Source organism: Lepidothrix coronata, unplaced genomic scaffold (assembly GCF_001604755.1).
Source record: "Lepidothrix coronata isolate B3197 unplaced genomic scaffold, Lepidothrix_coronata-1.0 Scaffold293, whole genome shotgun sequence".
Taxonomy (NCBI): Eukaryota; Metazoa; Chordata; class Aves; order Passeriformes; family Pipridae; genus Lepidothrix; species Lepidothrix coronata.
This window is the reverse complement of record NW_016690473.1, coordinates 627803-652531: the sequence shown is the minus strand read 5'-3', so window position 1 is coordinate 652531 and position 24729 is coordinate 627803. Positions and strand designations below refer to the sequence as shown.

At 52.8% G+C, this 24729-nt stretch overlaps 1 protein-coding gene across 4 annotated transcripts in view; it reads left to right on the top strand.

Moving 5' to 3' along the window:
* The first annotated feature begins 10870 nt into the window (after positions 1 to 10870).
* Positions 10871 to 24729, top strand: part of MYH7B (myosin heavy chain 7B) — a 28235-nt gene continuing 14376 nt past the window's right edge. The window contains exons 1-15 of one of the 4 annotated variants that reach the window (XM_017837146.1): positions 10871 to 11222; positions 11927 to 12030; positions 13685 to 13828; positions 13928 to 14084; positions 14185 to 14212; positions 15288 to 15384; positions 16243 to 16266; positions 18259 to 18351; positions 19102 to 19165; positions 19287 to 19385; positions 20370 to 20473; positions 21337 to 21475; positions 22598 to 22716; positions 23503 to 23652; positions 23933 to 24103. In XM_017837146.1, coding sequence (XP_017692635.1) covers positions 11126 to 11222; positions 11927 to 12030; positions 13685 to 13828; positions 13928 to 14084; positions 14185 to 14212; positions 15288 to 15384; positions 16243 to 16266; positions 18259 to 18351; positions 19102 to 19165; positions 19287 to 19385; positions 20370 to 20473; positions 21337 to 21475; positions 22598 to 22716; positions 23503 to 23652; positions 23933 to 24103 — 1590 coding nt within the window. In that variant the 5' untranslated portion in view covers positions 10871 to 11125. The other 3 variants (XM_017837144.1, XM_017837143.1, XM_017837145.1) reach the window with 3 other exon arrangements.

Genomic DNA, 24729 nt, shown 5'->3' with positions numbered 1-24729 from the left:
AGGGGGTGCAGGGTGTGGGAGCCGTGGGTGCTGCAGAGAGTGCCGGGGGATGCGATGCTGGGAGGGGCAGGGCTGGGGGATTAACAACAGATCAATCAACACATTCATTCCCTGTTGGCTTCAAAGCCAAGGGATACAGAAAAGGGGCTTTCCTGCACTTTTCCCTGCTCAGGGTCCGCAGCCTTTCGCCCACACCGCGGCACTGCGGGCCTGCTGATCCCACACCCCGGGCCCTGCGCCTCCGGCCGCTCCGGCACCAAAACCCCTCCTGCTCCCCGGCCTTTGCTCCACCCCCGCCTTGTTCCTTTGCCGAGATAATTTCACGGCAGGTCCGAATATTTGTTAATAAGGTTTTATGGAATACGCTCTGCCTCACCCAGAGCAGTCCAGTAGGTTAAGTCCTGCTCCTTGGCATCTGGTCTGAGACTTGGACGCCAGCAAAGCTCGCAGAGGTGCAGCTCTGAGAGCTGCACAGGGACAAAGTCAGCGGTGAATCAGCCCTGCAGAGCAGAGGCTTTGACGGCTGCTGGTATTGCCAGCCAAGAGCTGGTGAGAGGCTTCGGGAGGGTGTGGAGCAGGCGAAGGTGGGTGCAGAGGCCAGGCAGGAGGCCACAAAGGGCCGTGTAACAGAGCACAGGGACAAGGCCAAGGGAAAGGCTGCTCTGTTCCATACCAAGACAGGCCCTCTTGCAGTCCCAGAGAACACTGAGTGTATTAACTTTATCCTTGAGGAGGTGACAATGTAAAAAGTAAAGGGCTTCTGCACACCTCTGTCTTTCCCTGGCCTGCTCCTACACTCCCAGCACCACGCTGTGCCTGCTGCAGAGCCTGGAGACACCCCACAAGCTGCCCTGAGGGAAGCACCAAGATCTGGCAGCAGCTTGTTCTGCTTCCCTTTCTCAAAACTGAACCACCTCCTTCCTTTCCCATCCCAGGAAAATTCAGCCATGAGTTCCACAGCTCATTTTCTACACATTGCTGATTGAAAATATTCCTCTGGATTTCCTCTACCAGAAACATCACCACAGCACTGCAAGGGATACAAGGGGCACCATTAAACCCACAGACACTCCACATGCACCCCGGATCACCAGCTTTTCATCTCTGTGATCCAGGTTTCCTGTACTGTTCCTTCTCATTTTGTCCTCCTCTCTCCTTGCCTTTGGGAACCGTAGAGCTCCCAGGCTTTGGCAATTCCCAAGGCCAGTCCCTTTGATTGATGTTGGGCAGCCTCCATCCCCGATGTCCTCTGTTGTTCCCAGAGGCTGTTCAGTGTTCCCAGGTGTCCCCAGGGATGTCCATGGCCATGTGCCGGGATCGGGAGGCACTCCCATGTCCAGGGCAGTGTCTGGGGTGCCTTTGAAGAAGTGTAATAAGATGAAAAACACTTTGTTGGTCACAACAAAACAACAGTGTAACTGGAGAAAACAGATTTGTTGCCATCACCAGGCCATCATTTGTGTTCCTGCTGGAGTAATAGAATGACTTGAGCATTTCCATGGTTCATTTATGATACAACTGTGAGGATCCAACAAAAGCATTGGGGTTGGAGTTGGTTTGGGACCTGTTAGGAAGGTTTGAAAACATGGCTGGCTGGTGAGGAGAGGGGGTGTGATGCTTCTGTGCAGCCAAGAGAAGAACAGCTGGACACCAGCCCCAGATCTGCATCTCTGTTTTGACTTCATTTTTCACTAATGCAGCTTTGGGTGTGACATGTGTAAATCCACATAGGGTGTTCAGATCCTGCAAACTGAGAAATTGTGGGTTTTTTTCATTGACTTCAGTGTGCTGCCTGTGGATAGTTGTTTTTTTCTGTCTGCTCTACCAGTAGGGATTAGCTCAGACATTTCCTCACAAGAGGAAAGGGGCTGGTCTCTAACCAAACCTTCTGCTCACAGTAGCACAAGATCAGAGTGGCCATGGCTTTGTTTAGGCAACCCTTGAGAACCTCCCAGCGTGGAGACCTCCCCATCTCCTGGGTGACCTGTCCCAGAGCTGTAAGATGTGTCACTGGACTGTCTAGGAGGAAGAGGGAATCCTTTCCTCACTTGGCCATTGACTTGCTGATGGCTTTGGGCAAGTGACTTTATCCTTTGCTTTGATTTCTTGTCTGCCCTAGGAGCTACTTTTATCTAACAGCAAAAGTAGCACCAAGTCTGACACTGCACCAATGCCAAGCCCCACAGGGAGCCCTTTGCCTAAACCTGTCTATACAGGAAGGTCCTTGACCCACCTGACCTGCAGAGAGGCTGTGGATGGATGAAGGCTCTGTATATATACATAAATATATAGGTACATATTACCCCAGAGCTGAGGAGGGTGCCAGGCTCACCCATCCATGCTGTGCTCACATGTGGGCTGCTCATGCCCTCACCCACACCAACACCCAAGGGAAAGCCCCAGGAGGGCACCTTGCAGTGGGACACACACAGAGGAGGCTGCAGAGGCAGCCCTGCCCCTGGAATGTGCCTGTTCATGGTGGGGAAGTTTCTCCAGCAAGTTGGGCAATGCCTGTTGTCACACTTGGTCACCCTCCTTAGAGAGTTCATCAGTGGTGGCTTGGACAGACTGAGACATGACTGGCTCTTTATCCTGTTACCAGTGCCAGGAGTTGTCCAGGTCATTGTGAGGCTCTTAGCTCTGCTCTTAGGGATCTATCACCAAAATGAAGCTCTGAAGTTACAGCTGTCACGGACCTGTTGGAGTGAGGCAAAACTCCTCTGCTCTGGATCCAGGCTGGGAGAGCTGGGGGTGTTCACCTGGAGAAAAGAAGGCTCCAGGGAGACCTTAGAGCCCCTTCTGGTGCCTAAAGGGGCTCCAAGAGAGCTGGAGAGGAACTTAGGACAAGGGCCTGGCACTTCCCCAGAGAAGCTGTGCCTGCCCCATTCCTGGAAGTGTTCCAGGTTGGATGGGGTTTGGAACAACCTGGGATAGTGGAAGGTGACTCTGCCCATGGCAGAGGGTGGAACTGGATGAGCTTCCAACCCAAACCATCTTGTGATTCTGTAATATACCCATGTTGTTTCTTTTCTGGACTCAGGAGTCCTACTCTTTCCTCTCTGCCACCCCTTTGGACAGTAACTGTGGATTCACACCTTAACACATATCCAGGCTGTGAATTTGGAAGTGGACTGGTGATCCAGTCTTATGTCACTGGAAAAATGCCCTCTGCCAGGAGCCAGCTCAGACTCCACCATGGGGCAAGGGCTGTTTGCCCACGTGCTGGTCAAGGGATGGAAATGAGCGACAAAGTCTTAGAGTTTTAACAATGGTGCAGAAGAACAGAGTTTACTCAAGCAGAAGCATTTCCCTTCACAATCCTCAATCCTGGCAGGGTCCTGAGTGCCCCCTCCTTGCTGTTTGCTCTCATAGTCTGAGAAAAGGCATGAAAAGCTTCAGTTTCTAAGCAAAACATTGCAAAAATGGTCCAGGTTCATTGCAAAAAGCTGGAAAAAAGAACTGCCCTGTCCTTGGGAGTTTCTAGAATGAATGTACCCTGCTCAGACTGAGAGAAGGCTGTGACTTGCCTTTTCTATATTTTACAAATTCAGTCTGGAGAATGAAGTTTCTTCAAAGCAATCCAGTAGCCTGGGGAGGATTTGTACATGCACATAGCCCATAATCTCTGGTACAGGGTAAGAGAGCTGCAATGCAGCTCAGAGGAGGTTAAATCACAAAAAAATATGGCAGACATGGTAAGTATTTGGCATGTTACATGCAACAAAAGATGAACAACAGCAACTGGGCCATTATCTTTATTTGCTAAAAATAGAGTCCCGCAAAGTTTAAAGAAAAGCGCCTCATATTTGTAAACCTCTCCCCTGGCTGCTAAAGAGCCTTCAAAGATGGGCTTTGTGGCTTTGGGCTGTCGCATCCCCTTTCAAAGGCTGCCCAGCGCTCAGACAATTGAAACTCAATACAACATCAGCCACAGCGGGGTGGGGGAATAAATAGTTCTGACATGACCCTGCTCTCCTCACTCGTCAGAGACGACACGTGAGTGGGAGCTGTGCAGCAGGTACGGCCCCCACGCAGCCCCATCCACCCCCGGCGTGCCCACGGCACAGCCCAGGTGCCCCGGCCCTGCAGGCACCGAGGGCACTGCAGAGCCACCGACAGGCAGCAGCTCGGTTTGCCCACAGCACTGCTGAGCTTCGCACGGTCATCTGACACCCTGCAGCTGATGGGTGGGTGCAGAGCTGGGCACTGGCTGCCCCTCCTCACCTCCGAAGAGCTGCTCATCAATCGTGCTCGCTGCCCTGGCACCCTAAAATGGGGCTAAAACCCCCAAATCTCCAGTTCTCCTTTGCTTCTCCATCTGCAAAGAAACCAACGTAGCCCAGTCTGAGGTTTTGGCCAGCTCTGTTGTAGCTCAGGATATCTGGGCATTAATGAAGAAACTGGTGTTTGCAATAGGGCAGGACCAAAGCCATTCACTTGACCACAAGAGGAGGGGATGATGTGATGTGCAGCACCAGCCAAACACAGAGAGAACAATAGGGCTATTTGCATGGAAGAGAATTCAGAGAGCTCCTTGGGGGAGCCAAACCTCTTGCTGGCCTATCATCCACAAGAAAAACAAGACAGGGCTCTGGAACCCTGGCTTTCCTACAGTTTAAACACCAGCTTCAGCCAGGGCGTGAAAGAAATCTATTGTCTCTAAAGCTGTATTTCGAAGTAAAATGCTCTGGTAAGGCCAGCAACCCACCCCCCCTAACGTGTGCCTATTGTTTGAAGTGCAGAACAATTGAAGGGTGCTCTCATGGGCTAAAGATAGCACGGCAGCTGGTGCTGTCCTTTTCCCTGTAACTGAGAATAAAACAATGCCCGAGTATTGTCTGCATTGCTGGAGCGATGACATTGGACTCTCTGCCAAGAGAGCATCTAAAAGATCAATGAAAGCCGGGGTTATTTATAAATGGGTAGTGTCATTTCTTCCCCAAAGTAATTTCACTTCCTTAGCTTTTCCACCAGACCTTTCTGCGCCGTGAAGTGGCCATGGAGTGAGGTATAAATAGCACTGAGCCTGGATGTGAGAGGGGCAGCAGGATCTGCTGGTGGAAAACGGAGCTGCTGCACTGAACCTGAGCTGGGCTGCACCTTTGTGTCCCCGAGCTGTGCCCGAACCTCTGCAGCACCAGCCACAGATGCTGATCCCCTTCTGCTGGCAGGGAGCAGATCCCTGCAGGCACGGCCCCTGCGCTGGATGTGCAGGAACACAGCAGCTGCTCCTCCAGGGCCAGAGCCCACCAGCACCAGAACCTGCTTCCTGGGGGAGCTCTTAGAATCACAGAATCACAGAATATCCCAAGTTGGAAGGGACACACAAGGATCATCAAACTCCTGGCCCTGCACAGACACACCAGCAATCCCACCCTGTCCCTGAGAGCATTGTCCAAATGCTCCTTTAACTCTGGCAGCCTTGGTGCTGTGCCCACTGCCCTGGGGAGCCTGTTCAGTGCCAACCACCCTCTGGGGGAAGAACCTTTTCCTGATATCTGGCTTAAACTTCCCCTGACACCGCTCCAGCCATTCCCTTGAATCCTGTCACTGGTCACAGAGAGCAGAGGTTGGTGCTGCTCCTCCACTGCCCCTTGTTAGGAAGTTACAGACTTTTATAGGTTTATTTTACCTACCAGCCAACAAGCAAGTGGGAGCATGGGCTGTGTGTGTGTGTCCAGCTCAGCTGCTGTGCTGGGATGCTCAGGAAACCCTTGAGCCCAAACACCACGGGACAGAACTTTGTTTAGGGACAGGGGACAGCTGCTCTCTCGAAGACGTCATCCCACCAGGGCATATCCAGACTAGAGACTAGATACCTGGAGTAAGGCATTCGCTGCAGTTTTGAGACAGGAAAGCCCATCTTGTCTGCTGGGAGGTGAGGTCTCATGTCCTGATGTGAGGACATGCAGGAATGTTGCTCCCTCCTGCTGACAGCCAGTCTTGAGAAAGGTCCAAGCCTACTGCATCCCAGGGAGAACTCCCATGTCTGTTGCCTCTCCATCTTGAAGAGTTGTCCCCTGCCATGAGATGGGCTGAGCTCGATCTCTTGATGACCCAGAGCAGTGGGAGGACAAGCCCAGCAGTGTCTGAGCCCATGGTGAGCAGAATGCTGGGTCAGTGGGCCAGGAGAGCAGAGCCAAGGAAGCAGTTAAAGCCAAGCAGGTCCCAGCCTAGTGCAGCCACTTCCATTGGGTTATGACCTCAATACCACCTTAATCTAGTTTCCTATGGAGCAAAGGAAAAGGTGCATGAGGGCTGGAGAGAGCAGGGGGCTGTGATGGGATCATCCCAGGGACTGATGCTCTCTGGGCAGCTGATTGTGTGGGCTTGTTGCACATGTGCAGGACAACACCCACCCAACCTCCTGCTCCCAAATCTCACAGCAGATGAAAACTGATGTGAAAGCAGAGCAGCTGGGGCACTGCAGGGCAGATCCTGCCCACAGAGTGTCAGAACCACAGCCCAGCTCTGGTTCTGGTCAGGCTCTGCACCTCCCTTGCAGCCTGCAAGGTAGCTCCTGGTCATGACTTTTAACAGCTGCAATGTTCCAGGGTCTGTCCTGGCAGGCCAGCTGTAATTAAGGTGCTATTAAGTATACAAATGAACAGGGCAAAATTCTGTTTTCTTTCATTGTTCTGAAATGCATTGCCAAAACCTCAAGCATCTTCAGCAAAGGCTTACACATTCCTGCAATTTTTGCAGTGTTCAGTACAACCTTCATTCCCAAACAGATGCTTTATGATTGCAATATCCAGAAGAAAACTCCTTGAAGCTCACAGCTGGTAAATTCAAAGGAAACAATTAAAACCTCTCTGATTTTCCCAGTCTCCAGGTGACCTCACTGTCTCCAACCTGCATGTGACCTTGCTTGCTGACTCTGGACACTAATTTCTCATGCCATGTCTCTTCCAGGTACTTTCTCATTCCTGATACTGATTTTGGAGGCTTCCTACATGGAGGGTCATCCACCAGTGTCCTCATGCTCCCCAAGCAAGATGTGAACCACAGCACCAAGGTGCTCGTGGCAGAAGCAGCTTTGTGTGTGTTCATGAAGGGTTTTAGAGGCAGCACTTCACCCTCAGCCAAAGGACAGCCAGCTCTGGACAGGGGTCCAGCACTGTCCCCAAGGTGGGACATGCTGGGAGGTGCCCAGGGAGATGTGAGATGAGGGCATCCAGTGCTAACCCCATCCTGAATCCCACAGGGGCACCTTCCCTTTGGGGTCCCTGCAGCAGCATCTCCTGCTCACATGGAAGGGGCATGGAAAGCTGTGCTGGGGTGGTGGCTGCTGTCCCTGTCACCCCGGTGGGACAGGGCTGGGGGGGCTTGAGGCTTTGCTTTGAAGGGGGCCTTGCATGGCCAGGCTGAGCCAGAGGGACATGGCCAGGCTGGCAGTGCTGGCCTGTCACCTCCTGTCCTGCTGCAAGCAGACATTCCCACTGGATGGAAATATGCCCAAAATAGCCCCTCTGCAGATTGTCTTTATCTAATCAGCCTCCTTTGCACCCCCCTCCAGTGCATTTCAGGGAGCTGATAGCAGTGATATGTTAAGTGTGGAAACCTCTAGCAAACTGTCCAACACGTAGAGTAATTCTCCTTCCTGCCACTTATCAGAGCCTGCTAATGGGAAACATTCCTCCTGGGGGTCGGGGAGCAGCTGGGGGATTTCTCTGGAGAGGGTGGCTGAGCCCCTGGCACCCTCCTGGCTCTCCAGGGCTGGGTAGTAGCTGATCTGACCACAAAACACTCACTGGAGGGGCAGCTCTGCAGTCTGGTGCTGGTGGTGCCCTGTCCCACGGGGAGAGGCTTGTCCAGCCCTTGGGGCTCAGCTGAGGAGCCCCATCCTTTTCCATCATATTGTGGGACACCAACACAAGCACAGAGCTATGGAGGGAAGAACAGGAGTCTCAGTGGTCAGGGGAGATGGTCCCACTGCTGAAGATGGTTGTGCAGGACTGGTGGGACATTCAGGAAGACTGCTTTGGGCAAGACACACCTAAAGCAAAGTCCCTTCTCCTCAGGCCAAACCATGGACTTCTCACTGTGCCTATGGCATTTTGTGGGAGGTCCACAGGAGCCCTCTGTGGCCATTGCCCCACTGGGAATGCCCTGCCAGCTCAGGCCTTGCCAGCAACACAAGGATGAGCTTCCCACCACCCTGAAAACCACATCACAAACACCAAAAACCCCCAAACCCATCGGAATTGCCCTTCAGCAGCTGCTGGAGCGACCGCTCCACATTCCCCCTTCTACAGATCTGCTCAGCCTTTGATGGACCCTGCTGGAACCTCTTCAAAGAGGGAGAGAAACCAGGGTGAACAGAAGGAACTGCAGGAGGGATCTCCGAAAATAAAATCGCTTTAAAGATAAGGCAGGGGAGGGGGTGAGCAGAGAGCGGGGCGGGTACATGCCCTGAGAAGAATGTGTGAGGATGGACCAGCTGGTGGGTCTGGGCCAAGAGCTCGTCCCACTGCTGGGGCTCTTGTGGCAAAGGTACTTGGCACCAGACCCACCAAAGGCCTCGGGTCCTTCCAGAGAGTGGGTGGAAACCTGACTCCGAGCCCAGGACAGAGAGGCAGAAGACCACCAGGGTAACCTCAGAGGGACCTGTGGTCCACCAGAGCCCGTGGCTTTTTAAGATGTTGGAACTCTGCCATCTTGGCAAGATTGAGCACCTCTCATGCCATGGTCAAGAGGGACCTCAGGAATGGTGTCCCCATGGTCTCCCCAGGGGATTTGCAGCAGGCACATCAGTGGAGTCCAGCGCTGCACCAGCTGCTGCCAAATCCTGATCTGCACTTCTGAACACCAGCCTGGTGAGGAGAGCCTACATGGGAAATGGGGACCTGCATCCCATTTCATCCCGATGTGCTCAAAGTCCTTGTTCATGCTACAGACTCTGCTCCATGGGAGTATTTGAATTCATGGGGAAGTCTGGCACCGTGCAAGGCCCTGACATTGCACTGTGCAGCCAGTGAAGGCAACATCAACCTGTCCCTCAGCCCAGCATCCTCCCTGCTGGGGCTCAAGCCACAGGGGACATGTCTGGAGTCCTCCTCCATCCCATGAATCCCCCAGAGTTCACTCCAAAGCAGGGTGGGAGGGCAGGGCCCTGTCTGTCAGGGGGCTGCAGAGGAGATGGCACTGGGCACCCAGACAGTGTAGCAGCAAACCATGTGTGTGTGCTGGAAGGACTGACCACGCCTGGGCCTTCAGCAGAAAGCCCCTCCAGTGCCTGGCTGGGATTCAGGGCAGGTGCTGGGGCTGCAGAAATCTCTGCAACCTGGGCTGTGTGCCCAGGCTGAAGCCACATGCCCAAAGCAGCCTCCGGTGCTGCTATTCTGGCCGTGGCAGAGGCCACACCACATCCAGCCTGGGCACAGCACTGCACAGATAATCCTTAACCACTCCCTGCCTCAGTTTCCCCCTCTCTCAGGAGAATACAAAGCCAAGTAACTTCGGGATGTGTGGGGTACTGAGTGGGGAATATCAAACCCAGGCCCTGGTTCTCTGGGGTAGAAACCTCACTGCACTTTGGATGCCAGCAGATAAGTGGCTTTTCCTTGAGCCTGGCACAGAAATCCCTGTGGCAGGGCTGTGGGTCTGGCTGGCCCCCACTGTGTCCTGTTCCCATCTTGAGCAGCCCCTGGTGGTTCTGCCAGGACTGAGATGTGCTCCAGGCTGCAATCACCGTGTTCTTCACAGAGCCTTTGGGTGCTGCCTGGTAAAATGGTGTGCAGGAAACCCAGAAACCTCTCTGATGAGAGATTATGAACCTGGCCTAGTCACAAACCAAGCTCCCACGCCAAGGTGAGGAGTTCTGGGAGCACAACGTGAGGTTCCAAGCCCCAAAGTCCTTCCCCTTCTGAGCAGACTGTCCAGGAGAGGCTTAACCAGAGGTCAGTGAGAGTTTGGGATGCTCCAGCTGGGAAAGCAGGGGCCACACAGATCCCACCAAGCAGCAGCTCTCCTGGCAGGGTGCAGGGAAGGAGCAGGGGGACCAAGAGCTCAGGTGCAGGAGGAACCAGCTGAGCTCTCATTCCACAGCTCCCCACCAGAACCAGCAGTGCAGGCAGGCTGGGAGAGCTGCTCTGCCTTCCCAGGCTGGAGTCTCTCACCCTGCCTTTGTACTCGCCTGACAATACAGGAATAAAAATAACCAGGCTGCATTTGCAGAGAGATAAAAGTGAAGTTTGCCTTTTGTGTCTGTCCGGGCAGTGGGACAGCAGCACCAATGGAGCTGTGTGGACATGACACATGGGAATTTCTGACATATCTTTTCCCACTCTGACCTTGAGAGACACAATAAAAAGGGGCTTTGCAGCACTCACACAGCCACTCAGTCCTAGCACCAAGGTTAGTAATACAGAGCATGTCTGTGTGCACGTGTGTCCCCGCTACTAACCCGCTTCACCTCTGCAGGGTGGATGTTCCCAGAGGACAGGGGAGGGTGGGATGGACCAGGACCAAGAGCATTTTTGCTGAGGACTGTGTGTTTTGCCATGCTGTGGCTCCATTCGTGGTGGCTGTGGCGTTCCAGAGCTCTGCTGTGTGATACCACATTAGATGGATATTAGAGAGCACAATCATAAAAGTGCTTTTTCCAAGCAGCTGCCACAGTGGCCTTCCAGAAGGGTCTTCCCAGGGATAATACATCCAGCCTTGCTTTTATCTTCCTGCAATATTGCTCTGCAGAACAGACCTGGATCATTGCAGAGGGTTTGTGCAGGACATCAGGGCTCCAACAGGAGCTGGGATGGATTTTAGCTGAGTTTATCAAGAAAATGGGTGTCACTGACAATCTCAAAGTGCAAATGTGAATTTTGACACCAAAGCAACGCCAGCTCACCCAGCTGGGACTTCCAGTGCAGGGTTGAGAGCAGCAGAAGGGAAAGTGTTCTGGAATTGCCTGTTTGTTATAATTTTTATTAGCTAGTATTGTTGTCGCTGTCTTCTCTCACTCTCTAAAATTAAAAGCACGTTTGGCTGTGTTGCTCTTGGTTCTCAACCCACCAATGTGTGCTTGCCCATGCACTGACTCTTTGTCCCTTCCTTCCTTTCAGTATTCAGGTGTCTTTCACTATTCCTTCAGTGCTGCCAAGTGTTTCTCCAGCCGGACAAGATGTCTATGCTGGACATGAGTGAGTTTGGGGAGGCTGCTCCGTACCTCCGGAAAAGCTACACGGAGCAGCTGAAGCTCCAGACAATCCCCTTCGATGGTAAGAGCCCAAAGCAGCTCAGCACAGCCCTATGTGAGTGCCCTGAGGCAGCCCCTTGGAGCTCTCCTGGGAGTCCATCCCTGTCCCTTTCCCAGTGCTGCTCTTCAAGCAGGGACTCCAGGCTTCCCCCAGCACGTGGGAAGGAGAATTCCCTCAAAAGTGGGAAAAGCGGGTTTTTGATTTTCCCCTTGTTTGCTGAGGTGTGGGTGGAGGTGGCCCTTCATCTCCCCTGACACTGAGGGGCAGCAGGGCTGAGGGATTTGTGTCAAAGCCTTCTCCAGCTCCATTTCATCTGGGAGGTGTCCTCTCTGCCCCAGCCACCCTGCTTTTCCTTGGTTTGCCGTGCTTGGGCTCCAGGGCCCAACTTTGCTCCTCTCAGCTGGGCAAACAAGGAGTGTGTTGCTTGCTTACACTGTCCTTTTTTATGATGGTTTGAGTGCAGGCACACATGAAGCAGAAGATTTCAGGCTAGAATTCAATCCCAGCTTAGTAAACAGCTTCCAAATACAAAGAAGGTGAAATAATCCTGACCAAAAACATAGGAAGGAATAATCACTGTCCTTCCATGTTATCAGACTGCATTTATGTGGCTTTCAGTTGACAATTTCAAATGGTTTCCTACATTTCAACCTGTATTATGTCTCCTTTTCTTTCCTTTTTTCCTTTCCTTTTCCCTTTCCTTTCCTTTCCTTCCCCTCCTCCAGGAAAGAAGCGAGCTTGGATCCCAGATGAGAAAGAAGCCTATATAGAAGTGGAAATCAAAGAAAGCTCTGGTGGCAAAGTCACTGTGGAAACCAAAGATAAGGAAGTAAGCAAAATACCTTTCCTTTTCCAAGGGTCAGCAAGTGTGTGCAGAGGGGGGATACGTGTGACAAGATCACGTCCGAAATGAGGAGCTCTGCTGATAACCCTGCCCCGCTCGCTGATCGGTCATGCCCCGGGGGGACACACACAGCACTGTCAGGACACGTAGGCCACTTAGTTGCCAAGAGTGGCCGCGGTTCAGCATCCCCCCATCGAGTGTTTGCTGTCAAACGCGGGTTATCGTGACAGGCAGAGCGAGGGGACAGTCGGGCTGGCCCCGCGCAGCCTCTGGATGGAGAAGGACCGGCTGCCCAGAGGCAGCACCGGCTCCATCACAGCCCCGTGTGATGCTGAACCGCTGCCCGGCTCATCCCGAAGGCTGAAACAAGAGGTAAGGGGCCGATTGGCCGATTCCTGCTCGTTTTAGCCTGGATTTGCAGCAGGAGAACAGGCGCTGGGCACAGGGGTTTGGACAGGCTGTCTGGTGGTGAGGCTTCAGCTTTCCAGCAGTGGGAGGGAGGCAAAGCTAGCAAGGACCAGCTGGTATTTGTCAAGATAATATCCAGCACAATTAGCTGCAAATGAGCTTAATCAATATTCCTTTCTTGGCTGTGGGAGTCTCATGGCCCTGCAACTTCATTGCAGAGCAGAGACTCACCCTGGTGTGAAACTGGGAAAAAGAACAAGGACCTGACCAGGCAGCAAATAGTAGATTTTATTATTTCTATCTCTCTGCTAGACAGAATGGCACTGAGAAGTGCTCATGTCTGCCAAATTTAAAAGAAATATATATAATCATCCTTGAAAAGTGTTAAGGCTTTGGAAATCTTTTTGTCTGAGACTGGGAAAACAAGTAAAGAGATTTGTTCCAATTTATTGGGGAGGGGGTATAAATTTTAAAAATTTATTCTGCTGTTGAGAACGCCTTCAGCAATTTCCAAATCTTTTTAGCTGTTCCCTCTTGAAAGTCTTTTTTAACAATTTGTCACGGATTTACAAAATCAGAAACTATATCAGAAACTGGATCAGCATTTCCAGCAGAAACAGATTCAAGAGAGGCATAAACCCACCCTTATCCTTCTGCCTACCCTCCTGCTTCTAACACCTAACACCTTTTAACACCACACACTTTATCTTCACCCATAAAAAAAACCTCTGAAAGGTTTCATTTCATCTTTATTAACAAGACCAATTGCTAAATCCAGCTTGTCCCATCCAGGCCAGATACGTAACGCGATAGTTTCCCCGTGCTTGGCTTCATGGGATTAAATAAATCCAGTTTTAAGTGAAGGGGTACAGGCTTCAGCTGTTTGCACAGGGACTGTGCTGCCACAGGCTTTTAGGCTGTGAAAAAGAGCATGGGATGGGGGTGTCAAGCACATTTTGGGGGGACATACTGGTACTCCTTGGCTTGGATTCCTTCTGTCAGGCTCCGCCGCAGCCCATCTCCTGGAGCAGGGAGCAAGTCTGGGGCTTGCTTATCCCAGCTGGGCTTTGTGTCTGGGTGCTGGTGGGACTCCCCTAGCCCTGTCACCCCAAAATGAGGGCTGTCCCCAACATGGGACTATCAGGATGTCCACCAACCCCTCAGGCTTTGGGGTAGGGGGTGTTTGGGGGGGGTCTGGGCTCCATCTGATGTGTGCCCCCTCCTCTGGCAGACGCGGGTGGTGAAGGAGGACGAGGTGCAGCCCATGAACCCCCCCAAGTTCGACATGATTGAGGACATGGCCATGCTGACACACCTCAACGAGGCCTCCGTGCTCCACAACCTGAAGCGCCGCTACTCCCACTGGATGATCTACGTAAGGCCACAGCACCCGGGGGGTCACCCCGTGGGCTGGGGAGGTGAAAGGGTGCTGGGACACCCTCATCCCTCACCCGCCCATTTTCCCCCCCTGCAGACCTACTCGGGGCTCTTCTGTGTCACCATCAACCCCTACAAGTGGCTGCCCGTCTACACGGCGCCCGTGGTGGCCGCCTACAAGGGCAAGCGGCGCACGGAGGCCCCCCCGCACATCTACTCCATCGCTGACAACGCCTACAACGACATGCTGCGCAGTAAGCCCTGCCCTGGGGACCCCCATCCCGGGAGGGCTGTGCCCCCCGGGGCAGGGGTGAGGCGGGCAGCGCTGCCCTAACGCCGGCTCCTCTCTTCCAGACCGTGAGAACCAGTCCATGCTCATCACGTAAGTGCCCGGTGTGAGCAGTGAGACCCCCTGTGCTGTGCTGCGCTGCCAGGGGAGCCCTGCGTGGGCACCCTGTGCCCGGTAGGGCCCCCCCAGGCCGTGTCCCCCCCACCCACCCTGGCAGCTGTCACCCTTCCCGCCCAGGCTGCCGCCGTGCCAGGTGACAAAGCCGGGCGGGAAGGCTCCCCCGCACCCCGACAGCTGCGGGAGCTGCCGTGGGGCTGCCAACATCCTCCCGGGAGCGACGGGAAAGGAGAGATGGAGGCCAAGGCCGCAGGGAGATGGCGGCCAGAGGGGCGGCAGCGGGGGAGGAGGGTGATGTGGGAGGGTGTAGGCCAGGTTGATTTCAAGTGACATATAGATAAGGGCTATATAAAGGACTCTAAAGGACCCTTCGCCGCTGCCAGGAGCCACGGACATTTTTAGCCTCGGCCATGGCCTAATTAGGAAAGGCAGGGGCTGTGGAGAGATGCTTGGCGCGTGTCCGGTGGCGGCTCCGCTGCCCGCTCCCCCCGGCTCTTTGTGATCTGGGATTACAATGGGAGAGCAGCTAACTATAGGGATGAGCTCAGCAGGGCCTGCTGGCCACCCACACCCCACGCCGGGCACGGCGGCGCCCGCGCTCGCCCGGGCAGGAGCCACCCGGCACGATGGCCCTGCCATCTCCAAGACACCCCAACAAAGCAGGGCGTGCTGAAACCACCAGCGAGGCCAGTTCCTGGCTGATCCCAGACAGCTGAAGCCCCGGGGCCAGGGCTGTGCAGCCTTGGTGGGCGCCGGCACCTCCTGCCATGTCTGAGGAGGGCAGCTGAGCCCCCGCGGCACCTCCGAGGAGTCGGGCACAGCCAAGAGGACTCGGGGAGGATGGAGCTGAGTTCCTCTCCAAAGGCAATCCCCGAAGACAAGCACACTCCCAGGCTGGAGGGATCCACAGCTCCAGCCTCCCCGTCCCTCCGACCCTTGGCTTGTCCCTCCTGGGTGCGTGGGTGCGTGGGTGCAGGTGGCAGGGTGTCTGTGTGAGTTGTGCCTGTTCTTTGCCTCATGCCCTTGATCTGTGTATTTCTGTTGCTCTAAGCGGAGAATCTGGTGCTGGTAAGACTGTAAACACCAAGCGGGTCATTCAGTACTTTGCCATTGTCGCAGCCTTGGGCGACACACCGGGCAAGAAATTAGTAAGACCCTCTTTTGAAACAAGTTCTTGCTGTTTTCTTCCTTTTTTTTTTTATTTTTTCTTTATTTTTTCCCCTCCCCTCCTCCTTTCTTCTTTTTACTGTTTCTTCCCCCGACTTTTTGCAGTTGGAAGTGTGTTTTGGTCTGACCCACCCAGGGCTTGGCTTTTCCCTGACTTTTGAACAAGCAAGGCTTGAAATTATTCTGCTCAAGGGGAAATGGATTTTTTTTTTATGTGGCTGCTCTATCTGTGCAGTCTGGAAGAGGCACTTCGGACATTCTTTTCTCTTCCTTCTTTAACACCCCACCAATCTTCTTAAGGAGCATTAAAAGGATGGAATAAACCTTCCATTTCCCACCTTGCCTCTTTTAAGCCTTGCTTTTCAGCCTTTTCTCCTTTTTTTTTCTCCTCTTGTTCATTTTGACCCTTTTCTACCTTGTGCTTTTCTTGCTCTTGTTTTGATTCTTGCATTTCTTTGGTGCTGGTTATTTTTGAGCTGCCCTTGCAATTGCTTATTTCTTCTGGATACATTGAGGCTCCAGCCTGCTTTTCCCTCTTGGAAGCAAACTGGCTGCTTTAGGTATCAAACAAGCAATACTTCAGCATTGTTTTATTTCCTCTTCTTTGGGTTTGGATTTAACTATTCTTGCTTTTTGACGCATTTCTTTATTTTCTCAAGCTAATCTATTTAACAACTTTTTGGCATTTCTTACAAAGTTTAATCCTTCTGTTTTTTGGGTTTTTTTCTTGGACTTCTTTTGGCACTAAATGGTCATGCCCTGCTTTTCTGACCATGCTTCTTGTGGCTCTTGCCTGGCTTTCTTGGATTTCTAAAGACAATTTTCTTTCCTTTCTCTAGGCAGCTCTTGCCACTAAAACTGGGGTAAGTGTTGTGGACTCTTTAATGCTGAGGACAGAGTTCTGCTGCACCACAGATCTATGATGGGGTGATGTGTGGGGCCTCTGCCTTAGGTCTGGGTCCAAGGGCTGCCCCAGCAGCAGGGCAGTGTTTAGTTCTCCACTTGGCTTTGTATCACCCACCTTCCCATTGCTGGAAGCTTTTCTGTTTCATCTCTCAGTGACTTTCTGTCTTCCTGACTCCAGCCTCTCCTCCAAGGCACCATTACTCTTGGAACAGTCATTTCTAACCAGCACAGTGTTTGTCTGGGGGGGAATGACGTGGGCTCCTCTAAAGATGAGGTGAAGCCTCCACTCCCTGCAGACATTAGTGTGTCTCCCAGCCTCGAAGTCCAGCTGAGGTTGGTGGTGCTGAGGGGCAGGGGAAGACCCTCTTTGCTCTGGCTGCAGAGCAGTGCCCTGGTGATGCCTGGACATGCCACCTCCTGCAAAGCCCTGAACTGGCTCAGCCCACCACGGTGCAGCTGATGTCCTTCTCTGGGGTACATTGTTGAGGTGCTTGCTCAGTTCCAAGGAAATGCAGCAAAGGTTCAGTCCCTGGTGCTCCCAGCACCCCAAGGGCTCAGCCCTTCCAGCAGCTCAGTCAAACATCCTCAGGCCTTGTTTTCTCTGAGCCTTTAGCTGATACACACCCTTTGTTGGGGGGTGTTCATTACCACATGGGTCTCAGAGCACTGGGGCAAACTTAGGGTGAGACATCTGAATGAGGGGCTGAATCTGTGAGTCCTGGGGCTGCCCCCATTGAATCTCACAGTCCAGGCAATTTTAGGTCAGGCTGAATTTAAAGATAGCAGACCCCAGCATATCCAGGTAACAAGATACAGTTTGTTGGTAATGGTGATTCAGAGCTGCTCCCTCTCCCTTTTGCCCCTCCCATCCTTGGAGCTGCAGAGGTGGAGCAGTGCTGGGTCCAGCATTGGAAAGAGAGGGTGGACAGAGCCCAGAGCTGGTGCTCCTCTCCTAAGGAAAGCTCTGTGAACTGTAATTTGCCAGAGAATGGGCAAAAGCTCTCATGAAAAATCCTGCAGGTCCCTGTGCCACCAAGCTCTTGCTGTTGTCAACCCCCACCGTCCTTCCTGTGGATTGGCACCAGTCTCTTGCTTCTCTCCTCAAATTCTTGTCCTGCTTTACCTGCATTAGGCATTTGCTGCCTCTTTGAACTGGGCACGTGAAACATGAATGGAAAAACAAGGTTAGGGGAAGATTAATCTCTGGGTTTGCTCAGGAGAGCTCCAGTGTGTCCAGCAGGTCATGCCAGCTGCAAGCTCTGGTGTGTTCCCACCACACCAGGACCCTGCTGTGCAAGTTGTCAATATAAAGAGTTGTTGATCCAGCCTGTTTTATAGATCTCTTCTTTTGCAACGTGCTGTGATGTGAATTGTCCAGAACTTTGGTTTGGTGGAAGAGGAATTGCCTGGCAGAGTCAGAGAGCCTGAAATGACTCAGACTGTTTTGGTGACATCGTGTGCTTGCTCTTGGTTTGCATATTGAAGCTCCAAAGAAAGGGGCTGAGGGCTGCTATGTGCAGAGGGCACAGTAGCCTGGGTCTCCAGGAGAACCAGTTCAGGCAAGGAGAAGCCCACAGAGAGCACTGCTGCAAGCCCCAGCTCTGCTGACCCCTAAACTCAGCATGTTCAGGCTGGAGATTTACTCACTTTGGGGTAGGGGGTGTCCTGTAGCCTACTCTGAGCTCCTTCAGCCTCCCTGATGAGATGACCTGTTTCAGGTGAGCATGGAAACAGCTGCAACAACTCACTCAGGGCCCTGGTGTAGATGTGACCCCCAGAACAGCCCCATTGCCTCCTGAAACAAGGAGGTGCCTCGGGAGCAGCAGGTTCTCAAAAACACCTAACGAGGGTAGCAAGGAGCCACTCCCTCTGCTCTGTGTTGTTGGTTACAGATCCCCTCTGGCTCGGTGGAGCTGACACATCTTTTGTTTTTTGTTTCTTTTTTACAGGGCACCCTCGAGGATCAAATCATCGAGGCTAACCCAGCTATGGAAGCTTTTGGCAACGCCAAAACCATAAGGAATGACAACTCCTCGCGATTTGTGAGTGCCTCAGCAGGACAGGGAGCTGGGAATGTCTCTGCAGGCTGGATGTGTGGCTAGTGGTGTTGTGGGTTTGTACAGTGTGAGCCCAAGGCACTCAGCAGGGAGCTGGACCTGCTTCCTGGTGGGATTGGACTGCCAGGGCCAAGTTTTCCTGGTTACATCAGTGCAGCAAATAGTGGCCAGCACGAATGGCCCTGGTGCCACAGCCTGTGAGTCAGTGGTAGATCCTGGAGAGATGTCCCTTCCAGGATCAGAGCTGAGGGGCACTAAGCACAGCCTGGAGTGCTGGGGCTGGGACAGACAAGTGTGTCCCTTCCAGGAAGCACCACTGTTCTTGCTAAGCCCAGCCTGGCTCTGCTCTGGGCTGCAGAGCTCCTGTGCCCTGCAGGGGAAGGAGGCACTGCTGGGGGAGACCCTCAGCACAGCACAGAGCAGGAGGCTGTGGGCAGGCTCGGTATCACACCACCCCACAGGAGTGCTTAGGGTTAAGAACAGGCCTAAGCACAGGGATTTATCTGCTCTCAGTGAAATTTCTGCCAGCCTGGTATTTAAAGCCCTGGGCAATGCTGTCTGAGCCTCTGCACGTTAGAAACCTGGGAACTTCACCCCTCTGTGGCTCACAGAGCCCAGAAACTTGCCTGGTCAGCAGAAGCCCAAGAAGTGGGATGTTAATTCAGTTTCTAAAGGGTGTTAAGAATCATATCTGTGTAGCCAAGCCCAGAACTTACCTCCTGCATGTGTTTTCAGGGCAAGTTCATCCGGATCCACTTTGGTCCCTCCGGGAAGTTGGCCTCGGCAGACATTGACATCTGTGAGTAGCCATGTGCCAGCTGCAGGGGGGAGGGAATCCATCCCACTCTTTGTGCTGATGCTGGGACAGCTCTGGGAAAGAAGCAGCCCTCCTCTAACCCCTCTGCCCTATTTCATTCTAGATCTTCTGGAAAAATCCAGAGTGATTTTCCAGCAGCCCAAAGAGCGAAGCTACCACATCTACTACCAGATCCTCTCTGGGAAGAAACCAGAGCTGCAAGGTAAGGCAGCCAGAGATGCAGCACAGCCCTTACAGCATGATGGCCTGAAAATAGCCACAGACAGCTCTGCTGTCAGCTTTGAGGTTCACAGGAATGAGCAAATCCAGCTCACCATGCAGGTACTGCCCTCCAATGCTTTGTAGCTGTGCAGGATCATAGGATTGGTGGATAATTCAGGGTGGAAGGGATTTCAAGAGGTCATCCAGTCCAGTTTCCTTTATCCCCACCAGCTGAGAAGCCAGACTAAAGCCCTTTCTGCCACTGTCTAGGAGCAGAGGTCACTCAGGGTCTATCTGCAGGGTTGGAGTGCACTTGGCAAAGCTGCCTTGCACAAAGGCCTTGTCATGTGGTGGGTACAGCACTGACCTCAACCAGCATGTGCAGGTTGGAGATTTACTCATTTTGGGGTGGGGGAAGTGTCCTGCAGCCTACTCTGAGCTCCTTCAGCCTCCCTGGTGAGATGTCCTGTTTCAGGTGAGCGTGGAAACAGCTGCAACAGCTCACTGAGGGCCCTGGTGAAAACCCATCCTGGATGTGTCCTCCAAGCAGCTCTGCCCTCCAGGGGCCACATCCCACAGAGTGCTCAGGAAACCTTTCCTCATGCAGAAGGAAGGCTGGCACAGGCCCCTGGGGTGGTCAGCTTTTAGCTGTGGGCTCCTGAGCTTGGTGCTGAGCAGCACCTTATTAGGCAGCTCTGGAGAGTGGCACAGAGCAGTAATCTTATCTGGTGTCACAAGGGCATGGTGGCCACTTCTAAATCAGTCTGCAGCCAAGCCATATCCCAAGATAGCAAGCTGGAGGCGATCAGAGGAGAGGTGGACCCATGTGTGGACCTGCCTGGGCTGGAAGAGGCTGTTCCTCCACCAGCTGGTGCCCTCTAGTTGAGGCTGGTGAAGCCTTCCCTCTGCACCCATGGCCAAGGCTGCCTCTGCCCAGCTCTCTCTGTCAGATTGACCTCACCCTCTGCATGTCTTCCCCCAACAGATATGCTGCTGCTCTCCCTCAACCCCTATGACTACCACTTCTGCTCCCAGGGTGTGACAACTGTGGACAACCTGGATGACGGCGAGGAGCTCATGGCGACAGACGTACGTGTACAGCCCGAGCCAGGGAGGGCACAGCCTCCTTCTGGGCAGCTCTGGGGTCCTGTCCTGCCTTCTCGTGTGTCCCCCTCTCTAAATTGGCTGGGAGTTCCCTCTGGTTTATTGGCAATTGCTCTATACTTGCTGTGAGCCTACAAGGGAGAGCAGAGTGACTCTGATCTCCATCAACTGCCTCATCCAGACAGGGAAGGGAGAGTAATTCCCTGCATTAGGAAGGGCTTGTAGCACTTCCCATAGTGCCCATGAGAAGGAAGGTTGTAGAATCATAGAATCATTGAATCACTGAGATTGGAAAAGACCTCCAAGGTCACCGAGTCCAACCTGTGCCTAATCCCCACCTTGTCCCCCAGCCCAGAGCACTGAGTACCACATCCAATCCTTCCTTGGACACCCCCCGGGATGGGGAGTCCACCACCTCCCTGGGCAGCCCCTGCCAATGCCTGACCACCCTTTCAGTGAAGAAATTCTTCCTGATGTCCAACCTAAACCTCCCCTGGCACAGTGAGGCCGTTTCCTCTTGTCCTGTCCCTTGTTCCCTGGAAGCAGAGCCTGACCCCCACCTGGCTCCCCCCTCCTGTCAGGGAGTTGTAGAGAGTGAGAAGGTCTCCTGAGACTTCAGCTTGGAACACCTCCTTCTTGTGGATGCCAAGCTAATCCTTTTGGTTTCAAACAGGTCTTGTGGGAGCTGGGCTCACTTTCAAAGTCCCATGGACAGGTTTCCTTGGTTAGGTGCCCACCCTGCCCAGAGCCCCAGGACAGGGAGAGCACCTTAGGAGATGGTGGGAGGATGGACCAACCCTCACCTAAGAGTGATTTTGTTCTCTCTGTGCTGCTTTGTCTCCCCTCAGCATGCCATGGACATCCTGGGCTTCAGCAATGATGAGAAATACGGCTCCTATAAAATAGTGGGGGCCATCATGCACTTTGGCAACATGAAGTTCAAGCAGAAGCAGCGAGAAGAGCAGGCAGAGGCTGATGGCACTGAAAGTGAGTTGGGCTCTGTGCTCCAGACCTGTCCAACCTGGTCTGGGCAAAGTAATCAAGGGCAGGCTGGGATAACTCTCCATTCCTGGCCTGGGAAGGTCAGAGACTGTGATCCCAAGCACCCACACTAGGCCCTGCTATAGGTGCACAAAGGGGCAGGAGTATTTAGGGCAGTCCTTCTGCAAGCACTAAGTGGTCTCATCTGCATCAGACTCACCTCAGCAGCACCACAGGGTGTCACACCCCAGCTGGGCTTCATCTCGTTCAGTCTTCCCCTGCTTTTTATCTCTTGCACTTCATTAGACAGCATTCCAGAGCAGGGCATCCAGAGGATGAGCCAGGCCAGGATCAGCACTGCAAGGACCTGCTCAGGTCACAGCCTCCCAGAGAGCAGTTAGAGCAGGGTACAGTCACTGTCTGTCACTTTTCCTGGTTTATGGCTCAGGAAAATCCAATGCAAATCATAGATCTAGGAATAGTCAGGCTGCAGAGCAAACCTGGAGGGAGAGGGTGACTTTCCAGCGTGTGGAAGGATGGGAAGGGGGAGCCCCAGCACTTCCCTAGAAGGTTTAAGCAGGAATCCAGCATAAATGACTACTTGGATCAGACTTTGTCATGCTAACATTCATGAGGGAAGACTTCTCCTTGCCTGAGGAATGTCAACCCAGGCTTCAGCTACTGCCTGGTAATTAATGAAGATTTTGATCTGGCAGCAATTTCCCTACAGAGGTGATTTTCTGGCTACAATCTGCCACTAGGAGTCTTTGAATGATAAACAAGAAAATCACCTCTCTTCTGGTCACTTCAAATTCTCTGCATGGAAATCCAAGCTTCCACTGGAAAATGCATAGAAATTCCCAGATAAAATCTGATAAGCACCTGATAAGATGCTATAGCCATTGTATCCAAACACTAACTTCTCAGGAAGGAGGTCCAGATTTTAAAAGCATCACACAATATCCAAGATGGGAAATCACATGAAACACTGGAGGAGACTCTGAAGCAGATGGGAAAACTAGTATAGTTAGCATTGATCATCATAAGAGCTGGTCATTTTTTTTGCTTCCTTTTTTCCCTTCCCAGAGCTTCCTTGCTGGCTCCTCATGCCTTTGTCCTGCTTTCCAGGTGCTGACAAGGCTGCCTACCTGATGGGAATCAGCTCAGCTGACCTCATCAAGGGGCTGCTCCATCCTCGTGTCAAAGTGGGCAATGAGTACGTGACCAAAGGTCAGAATGTGGAGCAGGTGAGTGGGACAGGGGCTCCCTGCTCGTGCTGGTCAGTGACTCCTCTTGCAGCCAGGCCTGATGTGCTCTGCACAGGGGGAATGGGGCTTCAGTTCACTCCCTCGGGTTTAGGAGGAGACTCCAGAGAAGCAGGAGAAGATGTATCCACAGTTAGTGGCTTTTAGCAGCTGGGAAAGTTGGTGGCAGAGCTGGCAGATAGCTTTCCAACATGAACCATGGCTGGAGGTTCAGTGCACTGTCTTTGAGATGTGGGTTGGATCACAGCCAGAGAAGGTCCACGTTCTATGGATCTGCTTCAGAGACAGTCACACTCCTGTGGAGAGTCCAGCCCTGAAAAGTAGAAAACTCATCTAAACACTCATCCAAACTGATCTTGTGGGAGATTCAAATGTACCAAAAATGTATCTTGCCAGATTCTGGCCACATCCCAGTTCAGAACCCAAACCTGGCCTGAGTAGTGCAAGCCACTCCTTAAATACAATTCGAGAGGATCTTAGGATCTTATCCAAAGTGAGCTGCAGGCTCTTGACAGGGCACAAGGCTTCTGAAAATATCACTTTAGACTGTATTTGTATCCTAAGACCTTGGAAGCAAGACTAGACCAGGGACACGAGAACACACTTGTGAGCAAAGCGAAACCTAATTTTGGAGCATATACTGTAACCACAAACTCCCTGGATCAGCCTGTCCATCCTTTGTGGGCCGAGGGGAGCTCTCTTCATCCCCCTCTGGCTCCTACAAAAGCAGGGAGCAGCTCATGGCCTGCCCTGTGCCTTGCCTTGCAGGTGCTCTATGCTGTGGGAGCTCTGGCCAAAGCCACCTACGACCGCATGTTCAAGTGGCTGGTGACAAGGATCAACAAGACCCTGGACACCAAGCTGGCCAGGCAGTTCTTCATCGGAGTACTGGACATTGCAGGCTTCGAGATCTTCGATGTGAGTTCTGCAGGGCCCTGCAAAGGGCTTGGGGGGAAGCTGTGGGGGCAGCTCTGTCTCCTCCAGGGAACTGCTGGCCTTGATGGGGAAGAGCTGTGGAGCAAACAGGCAGCTCACAAGGGCTGGTTCAACACTGCTGTGGGCACATCTCCAGGGATTCCTGGCTACCTGCTCTCAGCAATGCAGCTGGGCCTGGCAGAGATCACCCTCCACACCCAGACAGAGCAGCTCCCTTCACTGCTGGAGCTCCTTCTGACTCAAATCTGGTTTGTTCTTGCAGTTCAACAGCTTTGAGCAGCTGTGCATCAACTTCACCAATGAGAAACTGCAACAGTTCTTCAACCACCACATGTTTGTCCTGGAGCAGGAAGAATACAAGAAGGAAGGCATCGAATGGGTCTTCATTGACTTTGGCCTGGACCTGCAGGCCTGCATCGACCTGATTGAGAAGGTAAAACATGACTCAGGGCACAGGAATGGTACTGCTGGTAGATGGTTTGTTTGCAAAGGCTGGAGCAGTGAGAGGTGCTCTGCTACCAAGATTAAATTTCTCCCTCCCCAGTCAGTGGCAAGTGCCCAACTTTATTTTCCCCACACTTACAGCTCAGAGTCTCCAGCCAACAGAGACCTTTTTGACAGAAATTCTGACTTTATGAACCCATGGAAATTATGTTCCTGTGCACTGGCAAGCCACAAAACCTGGTGCAGCCTTTTCCTCCAGAGAACTGCCCTTTTTTTCCTCCCCACTTGCTGCCTCTCAGTGCCTCTTACTTGATTCAGAGCATCTTGTAGAAAAGATCTCCATGCATGGAGGAAACTCACCTTTTTTGACTGGGAAAGGAGAAAATCTGCCAGGATACTGGGGAGGATCTCCCCAACAATCTAAAGGAGCTGGACAAGCTCCCATGTCTTGCAGGCCTGGCCAGTCCCACTCAGACTGGCTGGAGGTCAGATGCAGCCTGGAATATGCTGGTGATAACTTGGTGTCTTGCACCTGAACCCTTGTTCAGGTCTCCCCACTCCAGCCTTGCCTCACCTTGCTCAGTGGCACATCCCTGTTCTGGGATGGGACTTGGC